At 45.9% G+C, this 14,198-nt stretch overlaps 1 protein-coding gene across 12 annotated transcripts in view; it reads right to left on the bottom strand.

Moving 5' to 3' along the window:
* WDR59 (WD repeat domain 59) overlaps positions 1-14,198 on the bottom strand; it is an 80,903-nt gene that overhangs the window by 47,264 nt on the left and 19,441 nt on the right. For 5 of the 12 annotated variants that reach the window (XM_087870606.1, XM_087870607.1, XM_087870608.1 and 2 more), the window contains exons 4-9: positions 13,593-13,717; positions 12,441-12,576; positions 8,478-8,563; positions 7,315-7,395; positions 5,376-5,413; positions 1,705-1,793 (exon numbers count right to left, since the gene is read on the bottom strand). In XM_087870606.1, coding sequence (XP_087726732.1) covers positions 1,705-1,793; positions 5,376-5,413; positions 7,315-7,395; positions 8,478-8,563; positions 12,441-12,576; positions 13,593-13,717 — 555 coding nt within the window. The remainder of the gene's footprint in view (positions 1-1,704; positions 1,794-5,375; positions 5,414-7,314; positions 7,396-8,477; positions 8,564-12,440; positions 12,577-13,592; positions 13,718-14,198) is intronic. The other 7 variants (XM_087870611.1, XM_087870613.1, XM_045795989.2 and 4 more) reach the window with 3 other exon arrangements.

Genomic DNA, 14,198 nt, shown 5'->3' on the forward strand with positions numbered 1-14,198 from the left:
ACAATGCCTTGTGCATTATAAACAGGTAGTAAATGTTACTACTATTCATCATCTGGGTGTTTGAATGAAACCAACATTGCCACCCACAACCACACTTTTTTAAGCCTCTGATACTTGGTGTCATCAGTGCTGCCTTGGCACTAGAAAGTGCCAGAGAGGTAAAAACATGAACTACAAGTTTTACAATCCATCTGGGCAAAAATCCTAAGTATTAATAGCAAAAAAAAAAAAGTTAAAACCCTTTAAACAAAATAAATAAAATTGCTGAGGGAAGTCAGGTTCTTAGTGGACTGACTGGAAGACTAGAGAGGAATAGTTTGGCAGTCTCCTTCTTCAAGATAAGGAATACTACTGGTTTTCCAATACTAGTTTGGAAGACAAGTATGACAGGATTTATGGCTAAATACCAAATGGTTTATTTTGCCTATGGCCTGAAAACAATACAAAGCAAGTCTGTATGCACTGCAAACTAACCAAATATTTTATTAAACCATTTACAAATTTAAAAGCTATGCTGGTGATGAAAGGAACAAAACCAATCACCACTTTAAAAAATCAAGAGAGGGGAGAATGGCTATTACGAGACCAGACTAAGGGACAGAGACAAAAACTAACACATAGAAGACGTACCTGTCTAACCCCTACTTACAAAATCACCTTCTCATCCAAGAGCCAGGTAAGGCAGAGGGCTTAGGCCAACACACCGCTTCCCTAGCAAGCTGTGGCACCCAAGCCAGCAGACTCCCCATCCCTGCTTCATTTCCTTCTCCTCTGCCCAACTGTCTGCCCCGCTCCCTGCCACAAGGGAAGGGACGGAAGTCATGCTAAGATGGGACAGCACCCAGGCTGACAGTTTCAGGAAAACTGAAAGTGGGTGTTTCCCACAGAAGCTGAGGAGCTCTAGCCTCCAGTTTCAGAAAGCAGGAGGCAGTACGACACCCCAGATCTTACAAAGTTGACTGCCCCGTGCATTACTACCCAAGCACCTGGCAGTTGGGTACAGGCGAGCCTTTTCCTGCATCACTGTTGTCAGTGATGCCAACAAACCAAACTCTCAACAGACTCTCCATCGCGGTGGCCGCCCAGGACCCTGCACCTCTTCCGTGCCCATCAGTTACACAGGTTGTGCAGGGAGAATATATGCTCTGCAGGCTCTTGTGAGGCTGATGGGACAGCTGGATGTCTAAGGGAGGACTGGAGCACCCTAAGTACCTCGCCTCGGCAATTTATACCACAAATACCCAGGATGGAATATGTCCTAGAACAACCAGTTTGTGCTCTGCAATCCGGGCAGGGATAAGAAGCCTGCTGACCATTCTAGAATAGTGTCTGGTCCCTAGGCTTGACCTTCTCAATGACACACTCACTATTATCACCTTCGTTTTGAAGATAAGGTAACTGACGCTTGGAGAAGTCTAGTGGCTCAGCTGATATTTTAACTAGGAGGCAGCAAAATGGGGCTTTAACTTAGGTCAGGCCCAGTTCTTTTCTTAACCACTGATCACAATATTCTCTATCTTCCTTCAAATCAATTTGACCAGGAAGCAAATGTCATCGGGTACTGTGATCTTAAAATGGCAATTTGCTCAGTGCGCAGGGCACCCTGGCCTCTCAAGATGAGTTCTGCTACTCACAGCATCCTCCTCACACCCCCTGGGAGGGACAAAAGACCAACTGGGGCGGGGGAGGGCAGAGATTACTCACCCGCTTGTCCCATATCCGCACATCCCCGTCATGACTGGTGGCGAGGCAATTAGCATTTTTTTTATTCCATTTGACCTGTGAGGCACCGGCTGCAAAGAAGAATCAGGGGAAGAAAGCGGCTGCCCTCAACCCCCTGGCACCGCAGTACAGCGCCTCCAGAGCGGCTGGATAATGAGTTCCAGCTGAAGGAGAACAGAACCCTTCAGGTTCTGACTGCACCAGCTCCACCGTTAAAGAGAAAATGAGGCCAAAAAATAAATGAATTAACACATCGGAACAGGCTCAGAGTCACCTAATTGAGGAAATAATCTCACCCAGGAAAAAACTCCATGGGCTACCTCCGCGCAGAATCAGCAGGGAAACATGGTTTCTCCTGAGCAGCAGCTCAACATGGCTGTTGGCTGGCAACTGACTACTCATCACACAACCTGGCTCTTCACCATCCCCAGCGACCAGCCTGGCGCTCCCACTCAGAGAGCCTCAGCGCAATGCCTGCTCCTTCCCACTTACTCACCCACTTACTTACCTACTGAGGAGGGCAACCTTGGAGAAACAAAGGTTCCTGAACCTCAGCTGAAGAATAAGCCCCTGGGTTGCCCAGTTCTGCCCTCAGAAGGGTCTGCGCACCAGCCCCCTCCTGCACTCTCTGCTCCCAGCAGCGATTACACGTGGCCACTGGCCCTGTGTTAAGTAAGGGAACGGGAACGTCCCCCACACTGTGAACCGAGTCCCTTCCCCACTCTGCCAACACAAAGAGGTAACAACAGTAACAAGGGAGCTATACGAGAGGAGGCATAGCGTGAGATGCCAGAGGGGCTGAAACCTGCGGAAAACTAGGACATATCAGCACTTCTAGCTGACTCTTAAAAATAACCAAGTTAATTAAGTTCAACCAGAACAACACAATGGCTCTCCTTCCCACCTCTTCTTGTCCTTGCTCAGACCACACATATTTCTCCCTTTGGGTGGGTGTTTATTACTGGGGACACCGTCATGGATCCAGGGCTTTGGAAGGCAACCTGATCCAAGAAGAGTGGGACTGACACATTAAGGACTCAGAATCTAACAGCAAATGGAGTTAAGACCCAGAAGTTATCCTTGCTTGGTTTCGGTGAGGGTCATTTGTTTGTTGTGGTTTTTTTGCTTGAGACACAGGGCATCTTAAGCCACCTAGGAATGAATGGTGGAGACCCCTAAAGGAGGAAGCTAGTGTAGGAGACCCAGTTTCTTTGCAAGAAAGGCTATAAGCTAGAGGAGAAAGTGAGTAGGAAGAGCCTGCCCCATTTCCTCAAGACAGATTACTCAAAGACGTCCAAAAGAAATATACTTTCCCCAGTGCAGGGGTCCATCAGACCATGAAGCCTTCCAAAGGGTTCTGGGAACCCCCTAATTCAATCTGTTCTACTAGGATCATGACAACAGGGTCAAACAGAGTTCCCAAATGTTAGATGTTCTGACAGAGACTACTCTGGGGTACACACAAGCTCTTGCTTACTCTCTACCCCAAAGGCATAAACAACGTGCTTAAGGAAGAGATAGGGACAACGGACTCTGAGAAGCAATACTAGCCAAGGTTGCACCTTCGGGGAATGTTAAATTAAGCAGCTTACCAAAATCCACAGCCTCTCATTTGCCTCTTTTCTCCCAGGGCAGCTTTGCCACCACTGAGAAATCTCACTGAGGTACAAAAAAAGAGGGAAATCTCCCACCTCTCTTCTTTAGAGGACTTAAAACAGAAAAGAAAGCAATCAGAACAAGTGGGCTGAAAAAAGAACTGTCTTTCTTTCTACAGCTCCTCCACGACCAGCCTAACTTAGAAACCTCCAAGTAGAAGCAACAAAACCCCAGGGAGGTAACTGAGGCATTGACAGACCATTTGTATCTTTATTCAGTTGGATGCCCTCTGCAACCACGTCTGTGGGCCATCATGTGTCTCAGATCGTAAGCGCCTAAAAGCCGAGGTGGCGGGAATAAGGAAGGGGAAAGGGGGCTGGGGTCCAGAGCAACAGGTTTATTAAGCACTTGGCACAGAGGCACAGGTGCTTGATTCCCACCCCCATTTAACAAACATTTACAGAGCATCTCCTCGGGTCAGACAGGTGGCCTGACCTTTGGTCTACAGCGCTGAACAAAACAGACATGGTCCCTAACTGCACAGGACAGATGATCCACCTGCTTAATACAGTAGTGGTGCCCAATGTCTCTAAATGATGAGGCGTGGAGATGTGGCAGAAAAAAGAAGAATCATGTATTCATTTTGGAGCAAACACCAAATGTGAATTCAAATGTACCGAAAAGATACAAAGGAGCAGGATTTAAGAGACAGATAATGTCTGTTTTTAACAAAGATGCCAAAACACAATACTGATCGGGCACCTGTGTGGGACAGTCAGTTAAGTCGCCAACTCTTGGTTTCAGCTCAGGTCATGACCTTGGGGTTGTGAGATAGAGTCCCACATTGGGCTCTTCGCGCTCAGTGCAGAGTCTGCTTAGATTCTCTCCCTCTCCCTCTGCCCTCCCCCGGCACCACCCTTTTTCTCTTTCCAAAACAATCAATTTTCAAAACACAATATTGATGACTGGGCTTCATCACTGTAAAATATACCAGTTATATGCCCAAATTCTACTCTCCGTAAATACGCCGTAACAGCCCCAAAGCAGAATTCCAAAAACAGTCAATTCCAACTGAGCAATGAAAACAGGGGAACCAGAAAGTAATTTCGAAGTTTCAGTACATCCACATTAAATGAAAACATGGGGTCACAATCAGCATAATCTAGATTATGGGAAAACCACAGGACAAACAACCTGGTTTCTTCAATAAATAAAACTCAGGAAAAGAAAAATAAACCAAAAGAGGAGACAGAGAAGAAATCTACCAATTGTAAAAGATGAGAAATATATCAACCACTTATAAGTATGCTTTTTATCTGGATTCTGATTTAAGTAATTCGTAAAACAACAACCGAGATTAGGGAAATCTGAATACCGCTTAAATATTTGATATTAAAGAGCCACTGTTAACATTTTTAGGTCCGTTTATGGTATTGTGGTTATGTTTTCTTACAGGATTCTTCTCTTGTAGATACATCACTTACTGAAATATTTGCTGAGGAAATGATATGACACCCAGGACACACTTCAAAATAATTCTTTTTTTTTTTTTTTAAGTAGGCTTCATGCCCAATGCAGGGCTTGAACTCACAACCTTGAGATCAAGACCTGAGCCGAGATCAATAGTCAGATGTTTAAATGACTGAGCCACCCCACCCAGGCACCCCTTCAAGATAATTCCTAAAGAGATGGGAGTTGGGGGTGGGACAGTGGGTGGAGGAAAAGATGAAATAAGTAAGACTGGCTAGACAGTGACAGCTGCTAAAGCTGGATCGTGAAAACAAAGCAATTTCATCTTCTGTTTTCATACATGTTTGAAATTTCCACAATAAAAAGTTTAAAAACAAACCATTTTGGCTCCTGTCCTTGAATCCTGAAATAAGTTCCTGACTACGTTCAGCAGTCCTGACTCTAACTTCCGAGAACAGCCTGAAGAAAGCCCCTTACCATGAGGGACTTAAAATCCCACCCAGCCAAGCCAGGGACTGGGGCAGGGGCGGTTCCATGAGGGAAGGGATGGAAGGAATGAACCAGACCCGGGGGGAGCACACACTCACCTACAGCAGACAGCGCAACCGTGGGCTTCCTTGTATCTCTGGAATAGAAAAGTCAGAGATCAATGCCCGATTTGTACGCCACCATCCACCTGGTACTTTCCACCCTCTGAACACAGTTCTCCACTCCCCTTTCAGTGCATGCTTAGAGTTCAGAAGGAACCTGAGGGCCTTAAAAACAAGTGTAAAGAGAGGCCTATCTCCCTTCAGGGACAAACCTTCTCAACTGCTTCAAATGAGCCAAGTCTGAAATTCAAATCACAGTTGTAGCCACAGAAAGCAAACGACATGATTCAGCATGGCCTGTGTGACCCTAATGGAGGGGTGGAGGAAGCCAAAAGAATCCCCTCCCGGTGCCATTTCTCCTAGTGGCAATGAAGTGATAGTCATGGAGGCATAACTCTGCAAGGACCATCCTAGCAGCACTTCAAAGCTGGAGTAAAAAACTACTCTCATACTCGCAGTCACTAAGGCAGAGAAGCAGCCCAAGGGTCCACCAACAGATGAACGGATAAACAAAATGTGGTTTATACATACAGTGGACTACTACTCAGCCTGAAGATGGAAGGAAATCCTGTCACATATGCTACAACATGGATGGACCTTGAGGACATTACGGTAAGTCAGAAAACTCAGTCACAAAAAGACAAATACCGCATGATTTCACTTCCACTTGTATGAAGTATCTCAAGTAGTCAAATCCACAGAAACAGAAAGTGGGAAGGTGTGTAATGAGTAGAGTTTTAGCTTTGTTAAGATGAGAAAGTTCTGGGGACCTGTTGGGCAACAATGTGAATATATTTTACTGAACTGTATACTTAAAAATGGCAAAGGGGGGGGCGCCTGGGTGGCTCAGTTGGTTGAACGTCTGACTCATGATTTCGGCTCAGATCACGATCTCAGGGTTGTGACACAGAGCCCCGCGTTGGGCTCTGAGCTGGGTGTGGAGCCTGCTTGAGATTTTCTCTCTCGCCCCCTCTGCTCCTCCCCCTGCTCTCTAAATACATACATACATACATAAATAAAATCTTTTTAAAAAAATGGTGAAGATGGTAAATTTTATGTTTTGGGTTTTTTGACCACAATTAAAAACAAAACAAAAACAAACCCTACTCCTGGATAGAATGGGAGACTCTCAGAGAGAGAGATTCCTGGTTTACTACAAAGCCAGAGGGCAACTTCTCCACCAAATGGTAATGTGACAGAACTGCTCTACGAAGGGAGAAGGGAACAGACGTTTATTAAGAACTTACGACATGCCAGGCCCTGGCGCTCCTTCACTTGTCACTTCACGAAGAGTAACCCTGAGAGGTGGCTCAGTGGCACATACGAGGGGGCGGGGGAGAATGGAAGCCTCACAAAGAGCACGGCACACGTGCCTTAGAGCACTGCCTGCTGGAGCAGATGTGTGTCTGTACCCATCACACCCCCCACCGTCACCTGCCACTTCAGCTAAACTTCTGCTCAACTTCCAAACGCCAGCACCTATGTTTCTGTGCCAGAGGGATTTCCCTGCTTGCTGAAGCCCATTTCGCAAACCTCTGTGACAGGCCAGAAGCGCCAGGGAAGTGAGGCCACAAGGGACAGGCTTCAACCAATGACTGAGAGTGGATGGCACCCCCACTTCCTGAGCCCTCGAGGGTGGGACACTTCTGAGAAGGGAGTTTTGCACTAGCACCTGGCAGTCCCCAGAAGGAGTGACCTCCACCTGTTCACAGTGGTACCTAGGTGGATAACACGCCCTCTACCTGTAGCCTTCTAGTCTTGTCTCTTTTCTCTATCCCCCACCAGCATTTCTGTCACTTCCTAAACAATGTGCTTGCAATGTACCCCCATCTCAAGGTCTGCATCCAAGGGAAACCAAACTAAGACCACTGATCTCTAAAACAAAGGTCCCAGATTGTCCCACAGCCTGGTGGTTTGGCCTTTTAATTGTTCTTACTTGATATCCCAAATGTAGATGTAGGTGTCCACAGAGCTGGTAACCAGGAGATCTGGCTCAAACACGGCCCAGTCCAAGTCACTGGGAACATGGAAAATAAACAGAACGACAATGAAGAGAAAAAATTCAGAGTCCAGTTCCAAAGCACCAGCAGATTTAGTTTCTAGTGGCTTCAGAGAGTCACCATTAATGGGTCTCCTTAATATGACTTAGGGTGGCAATCTCCAAACATCTTTGGGAATGAACAAGACTTAACTGAGCTCCAAAGGAAACTTTCAGGTTCTTCCCCCTGTCATCACCAGCTATACTATCACTTGCTCCCAAAAAAGAAATGGAGGATTTCAACTTCAAACACACACACAAACACACAAAGCAAAAACACAAAGTAATTTTTGACTTCTCATTCTCTAAATCAGATTCAACCACAGGTACCTTGAGTAAAACCAACATCTCTTAAAGCAGTGGCAAACTGCCACGTTGCCACGTAGCGTTTAAGAAGGGCAAGTCCTCCCTACCCAGGTCCTCCCTCCCAGAAAGGCAGTTCCTGCGCAATTAACACAGGCCAGAGGCCTAGCCTTTCCCAGCACTTCCTGGATCAGCTTCCCCACTCCTGCACTCCCTGCTTGCTACTTCTTAGGAGGAGTTTTCCCCATCCAGAGAGAGTGACCTAAGTCAGGATGAGTCAAGAAACACTCCAGAGGCCAAGGCCACAGGCGGGAGGCGACGGTGCAGCTGGATAACCGACTCTGACGCAGGAGCTCTGTGTGGTGCCCCACAGCTTCTGGAGAAAGAGCAAAGGGTTGCATCCTGCTCTCTGTACTCCTGGGCACTGCCAATAGTGAGTGGAGCAATTCTGCTGGCAGAACTGTATCTCCCTCCCATGGCAAAGATCAGCTCTAATCCTTTACTCCAGACTGGGCTGTACCTGTCTGAGTGTCTCCTGGGATCGGGGTTAGCAGTTACACAAATGCTGGTTCCTAAATACTGGTTGATCTTCGCTGTGAGAGCCATCACTACCATGAACGCTAAGGACTCAGCAGCCACCCGCAGCCAATGCAACACAGATGGTCAGGCCATGGAAGGAGGATGGTGTCTTCATTTCAGTTCCCACAGGACAATGACAAAGTGAGACAGGCCAGGAGCTGCGGAAGGCTGGTGCCTACCTGATGACACGAGTGTGGCCTTGTAAGGTTGTGCCAACTTCCCCGCTGCCATCTTTCCACTTATAAAGGTCGACTCGCTGGTTACTCTGAAAAGAAACAAGGGAAAGAAGGCAGCCAGTAACTCATCAGAACATACGCTCTCATTGCAATCTGCCTAGGGCTGAGAAGAGGAAGCCATGCAGAAACCAACGTGCATGGCAGAGATCCTACACACTGACTTCCTTACAAAGCCATCAGAAATGATGACACTTAACATCTGAGCCAACCTCAGCTCAGTACATAGGACTCTAAAGGGCAGTGCTGTCTTCAAAGTGAACCTACCCTGAGCAGGTACAGTTGAACTGAAGCTACAGAGGCACTACTGAGCACGTGCGTGATGGGTTATGGAGATGTCCCCTGGCCGCTAGAGGGACCACCTCCCAACTCAGAAGGTCACACACCTGTCTCTCCAGCTGTTGTCACACTAGATGTTTTTAGTTTGCCCTTCCCACTTATCAAACATCTGGAGTCCTTCCACCATGCTTTAAAAACACACATGCATGAGAAAGAAAACAGAACTAACACCAAAGAGGTGTCTTAGAAGGCAAAATTATACAAGATTCCTTGAAATATGCCTATACCGAATTTCTTAAAGGGTTAAGTAAAAAGACAGAGGAAAAACTGGCCAGAAGAAACCACACTACAATAGGGAAAGGAGGAAAGAAAAAGCTACATTTCACTGAAAGAAACTACAAGCCAGCAAAATATCCAAATACCATGAACTTATGAAACACACCAAAAGTGAATAAAGATTATAATACTCTGTTTACTAATAGATATCTAATAATTTCTGAACTGATATAGAAGATGCAGGTACATTAATATCTATATATTACCAAACTGATTTTCATTTTAGCTCAGAGACAGACAGATGTACAAAGTTCTGAGGTTTTTATCCAGAAATGCCAATTTCCAATTCTAAATAGATAAGGTTCCTGGTCGAAAGGTTAGGATTCAAAACAGAATCCAATGAGAACAGGAATGAGAAGTAAAGTCCCCTCATCTTACAATACTATCCCCTGTCATTTCCAGAGGCTCTGCTAGTGCCAGTCCACACACTAGGAATCGTAAGAGCCCTGCCCCCTGCTCTTTCACACCATGCTGCACACTGGCTGTCATCACCCACGTTACAGGGGAGGCGGAGTCGGGAGAGCACTAGGGATAAAATAGTGAGTGTCAAAACTAGGACTTGACCTCAGACGTGCTTAACTCCAAAGCTCTTTCTCCTGAAAAAGGTTGTCTTCCAACCAAGAGCAGTAAAAGAAAAAAATCAATAAATTGAACTTCATCAGAATCAAAACTTTCATATATCAAAGGACATTATCAATAAAGTAAAAAAACGATCTACAGAATCGGAGACATATTTGAATATCATATCTCTGGAGCACCTGGGTGGCTCAGGGGGATAAGCAGCCGACTCTTGGTTTTGGCTCAGGTCATGATCTCAGGGTCATGAGATCGAGCCCCGAGTTGAGCTCTGTGCTCAATGGGGAGTTTGCCTGTCCCTCTCCCTCTGCTCCTCTCCCTGCTCTCCCTATCTGTCTAAAATAAATAAATAAAACTTTCAAAAATCATATCTCTGATAAGAATCCAGTATCAAGAATATATAAAGAACTCTGAAAACTTGGCAGCAAGATGCTCAACATCACTAGTCATTAGGCAAATGTAAATGAAAACCACAGCGAGATATCACTTTATACCCACTACAATGGCTGTAATTTAAAAATTAAAGAAAAAAAGGGTGCCTGGGTGGCTCAGTCAGTTGAGCGTCTGCCTTAGGTTTGGGTCATGATCTGGGAGTCCTGGGACCGGGGCCCTGTGTCAGGCTCCCTGCTCAGCAGGGAGTCTGTTTCTTCCTTCTCCCTCTGCCCCTCCCCCTTGCTTGTGCTCTCTCACGTACCCTCTCTCTCTCAAATAAATGAAATATTTTTTAAAATAAAAAAATAAAAATTAAAGAAAAAAAAACAGAAAACAATTTTGGTGAGGATGTAGAGAAACCGGAACCTTCGTCCATTGCTGGTAGGACCATAAAACCATTCAGTTACTGTAGAAAAAAGTCTGATCGTTCCTCAGACTTAGCATATGACCCTGCAATTCCACTCCTAAGTATATACCCAAAAGAACTGAAAACAAGTAGTCAAAGAAGTACATGTACACACGTGTTCATTTCTGCCTTACAACAGCCAGCCCAAATGTTCACCAATGAATGAACCGTTAAATAAATCTGTTACAGCCGTACAATGGAACAGTACTCGGCCATAAAAAGGAGTAAAGCACCGATTCATGCTACAACAGAGAAAAGAAAGTAGAGACAAAAGGCACGTATTGTATGGTTCCGTTTATATGAAATATCCAGAACAGATAAATCCACAGAGACAGAGCACAGACTGGTGGTTGCCAGGGGTTGTGAGGAGGGGGAATTCGGAGAAACTGCTAAATGGTAAGGTGTTTTACTTTGGAGTGATGGAAATGTTTGCGAACTAGAGAGGGGCATAGTTATATAACATCGTGAATGTAGTAAATGACACTAAATTGTCCACTTTAAAATGACTGTCAAAAAAATAAAAAGAAAAAAAAGAAAACAACTGTCAAAAAAAAGGGGGGGCTATCTCACCGCTGGTAAACAAATGCAGTGTTAATTCACCCGGGCCGAGTACTGACTGACCAGCCTAAATCAGTGGCTTCTAATCAGGGGCGATTTTGCTTCCCAGGGACATTTAACAACGTCTAGGGGCATCTTCAGTTGTCATGATGGCGGGGAGGGTGAGGAGGCCACAGGTACTTGTAGACAGAGACTAGGGTGCTGCTTGATCTCTCACAATGCACAGGGCAGCCCCTGCCACAAAGAATTGTCTGGCCTGAGATGTCACTAGTGCCGAGACTGAGGACTCCTGGACCAAATGATCAGGGCCTGAGGGTGAGAGGGGAGAGAAAGTCCTAAAGGTATAAACCAACAAAAAGAACACTGTTTGTAACACACGGGAAAGGGGTCGGGAATGGGAAAGCAGTAGACTTGCCCTCCCTTCTCCTTCGGAACAGTCCCCTAAACCAGCTCCACCTCAGACGTCTACGGTGAGAGTCAGACAGTCAGATTCTATTTTGGAAATGAAGGGGAAGAGCAGCTTTTTGTTCCTTCTAAAGCTGACAGTGTTGCTCTTCTTTCTCCTTCCTCAGATGCTTTCCTCTCACAGACTGTCATTTCTGATAAGAACAGACCCAGACAGCACCATGAATGGTTGCATCTCCTGGATGATAAGACGGGTTCCTTTAAATACAGTCCTCCTGGCCCAGTGCAAAAGAAGCCAAAGGTTTAGATTTCTAATCATTCTAGGAGAATAGAATGTTAATAGAGAATCTGGCGAAAGATCCCAGAGATGATCTAGCCCACATCTTTTTTCGGTCATGAATCCCTTGGAAAATCTAATAAAATGTCTGCATCTTTTCTCTGGAAAAATTCACATATAAATAGGCACATAAAATCTCAGGGGGTTAGCTGATCTAATGAATCCCAATCAAGACAGAATCCCTTCCGTTGAGTGGAAGGGTGTGTGGAGTCTTCTGATCCCTCTGAAAGCAATAAAGGTCAGAGTCCCTGGCCAGTTACCTTTCTGCCAGTGAAAACAGGTTCCTATCACACACAGAAATGGAGGCATCTACTCATTTCCCTTTCAAAATCTGGAGCCTCAGAAACACAAGACCCGACACCACGGGTACCAGCAAATCTGCTCACGTCTACAAACACACATGCGTACATGTGTATATATCTGTCAGTAATTTGCTTCAATCTTCCTTTTAGAACCACCCATACTTCTTTTCTGCCTGAGCAGTGAGGGTTACATTCTCTTCTCTACATATAACACAGACTTACTGGCCCCAGCTCACACTTTTAAAGGCCTTTTCCTGTAACTCTTTAAATGAGCTCACCGAAGCTGCAAAATAGTGTGCGAAGCTGTCATGAGGATTCCACTGCACAGCTCCAATGTCCCATTTGCTCTGGCGAGAGATCTTTCGGTGACCTTCGAAAGGGGCATCTAGATTAACGATGTATAAGAATCGGCGGCTAGGAAAACAACATCAACATCATAACGGTATAACAGCATTAGCATTAAGACAGAAAAGCACATCTGGAATTACAAACGGTTTGCAAACAGTGCTCAAAAAATCCCCGGATGTGTATGACATTTATCTACTCTGAAAGGCATACGAGTGACAAGAGGACGTCAAAGTGAGTGTTAAGCAAGCAGGAGCCACATCCCTGTGAGAGAATGTGGCTTTCCCCCTGGATCCTCGGAAGTCTGACATCTGCCCACTGGATTCAGCTCCAAGCCTCTCCGGTCTTTCCCAATCGCCCCACTAGGGTTGGTCCCTGCTTCCACACTGCTCCCACTGTGTGGTTTATATTGTGACGGTAGCATTTATCTCTGTAGAACTACTGATGGTAAGCCTTCGGTCCTGAACCGACTGAGCGGAATAGGGACCGTGTCTCCAATCTCTACATGTCCCTCCTCACCAGGCACAGTGCTTTGCATTCAGTAAACGTGCGTCACACACACATCACTCATCCCTTAGCCAACTATCCCGGAGAAAATCTCAAATTCCCTTGCAAGTTGACGACCTGGTGAAAGCAACTAAATCAAGCCTATCGGGAAGGAAATGATAACCAATAAAGTAATAATGAAAATAACATACTGAGCACTGACAATGTTCAAGGTACCAATCAACATAAAGGCTCTGAAAACAGGAGTGTCTTGTGTTCACCTATCTTCCCTTTGCTTTAAGTGAAAAATCCTTGGTGTGTGAATCAACGTCTCAGCAGCCATTAGCTGTCGTTAGATCCAAGCCCCTGGGTATCACTGAGGATAGGTGGGCTCAATGATAAAGAAAAGGATGAATCGTCCCTGCTCAGAAGAGATAGGAAATGCAAGTTAAAATGGCACATAAAACTCTAGCAGAAACCCTACAAGAGAGAGCTGGGGGAAGCAGGAAAACACAGGCAAGACACAAATTCACAGAACTTCCGGAACTTCTGGTGCAGAACAAAGATCTACAATCTCTGACCCCCTCCGAAGGAATCACCTGATCCTGTAGTAGGGAGGCTGGCATCTCTCCATTAGCACCGACAACAGGGAAAGGCCGAGAGCTATCCATATGGGGCCCGTGTCAACAGGGGAAGTCAGAGGCATTACAGAGCAACGGCAGCGCTGCAGAAAATGACCACTTCAGGATAAACACGTCTGACTGAACATCCATGTTTATCTTCATCCCCCCCCCCCGAAGACCCACAAAAGTAAGGATAAAAACATAAAACAGAGAAACCCACAAAGACAAAGACAAAGACAAAGAGAGAGGAAGTGAATAGCACATGGACAAATGGTAACTGATGGAAAGAAAGCAAACACCCACGTGCCTATAGAGGGGAAGTGAATGAGAGGCAAGCTGATTCACGCTGCAGAACCGAGGCCGGCCCAGGAGCTGGAGGCTTCTTTTGGAGAACCAAAAGCAGAACAGAAGAGGCATGGCTTGAAAGAGCACTAAGGACAGCAGTTTATGCACACCACAGAGCCAGGTGACCACCTCTCCTTCACCCGGGTGGAGGGGGAGACATGCTTTAGAGAAATGACTTGAGCGGAGCCCCAGGCCTGGGACAACAGGCACAGCAGCGTGTAAGGATGAGTTGTGCTC

Source organism: Ursus americanus, chromosome 21 (genome assembly GCF_024610735.1).
Source record: "Ursus americanus isolate L20-20 chromosome 21, mUrsAme1.1.p, whole genome shotgun sequence".
Taxonomy (NCBI): Eukaryota; Metazoa; Chordata; class Mammalia; order Carnivora; family Ursidae; genus Ursus; species Ursus americanus.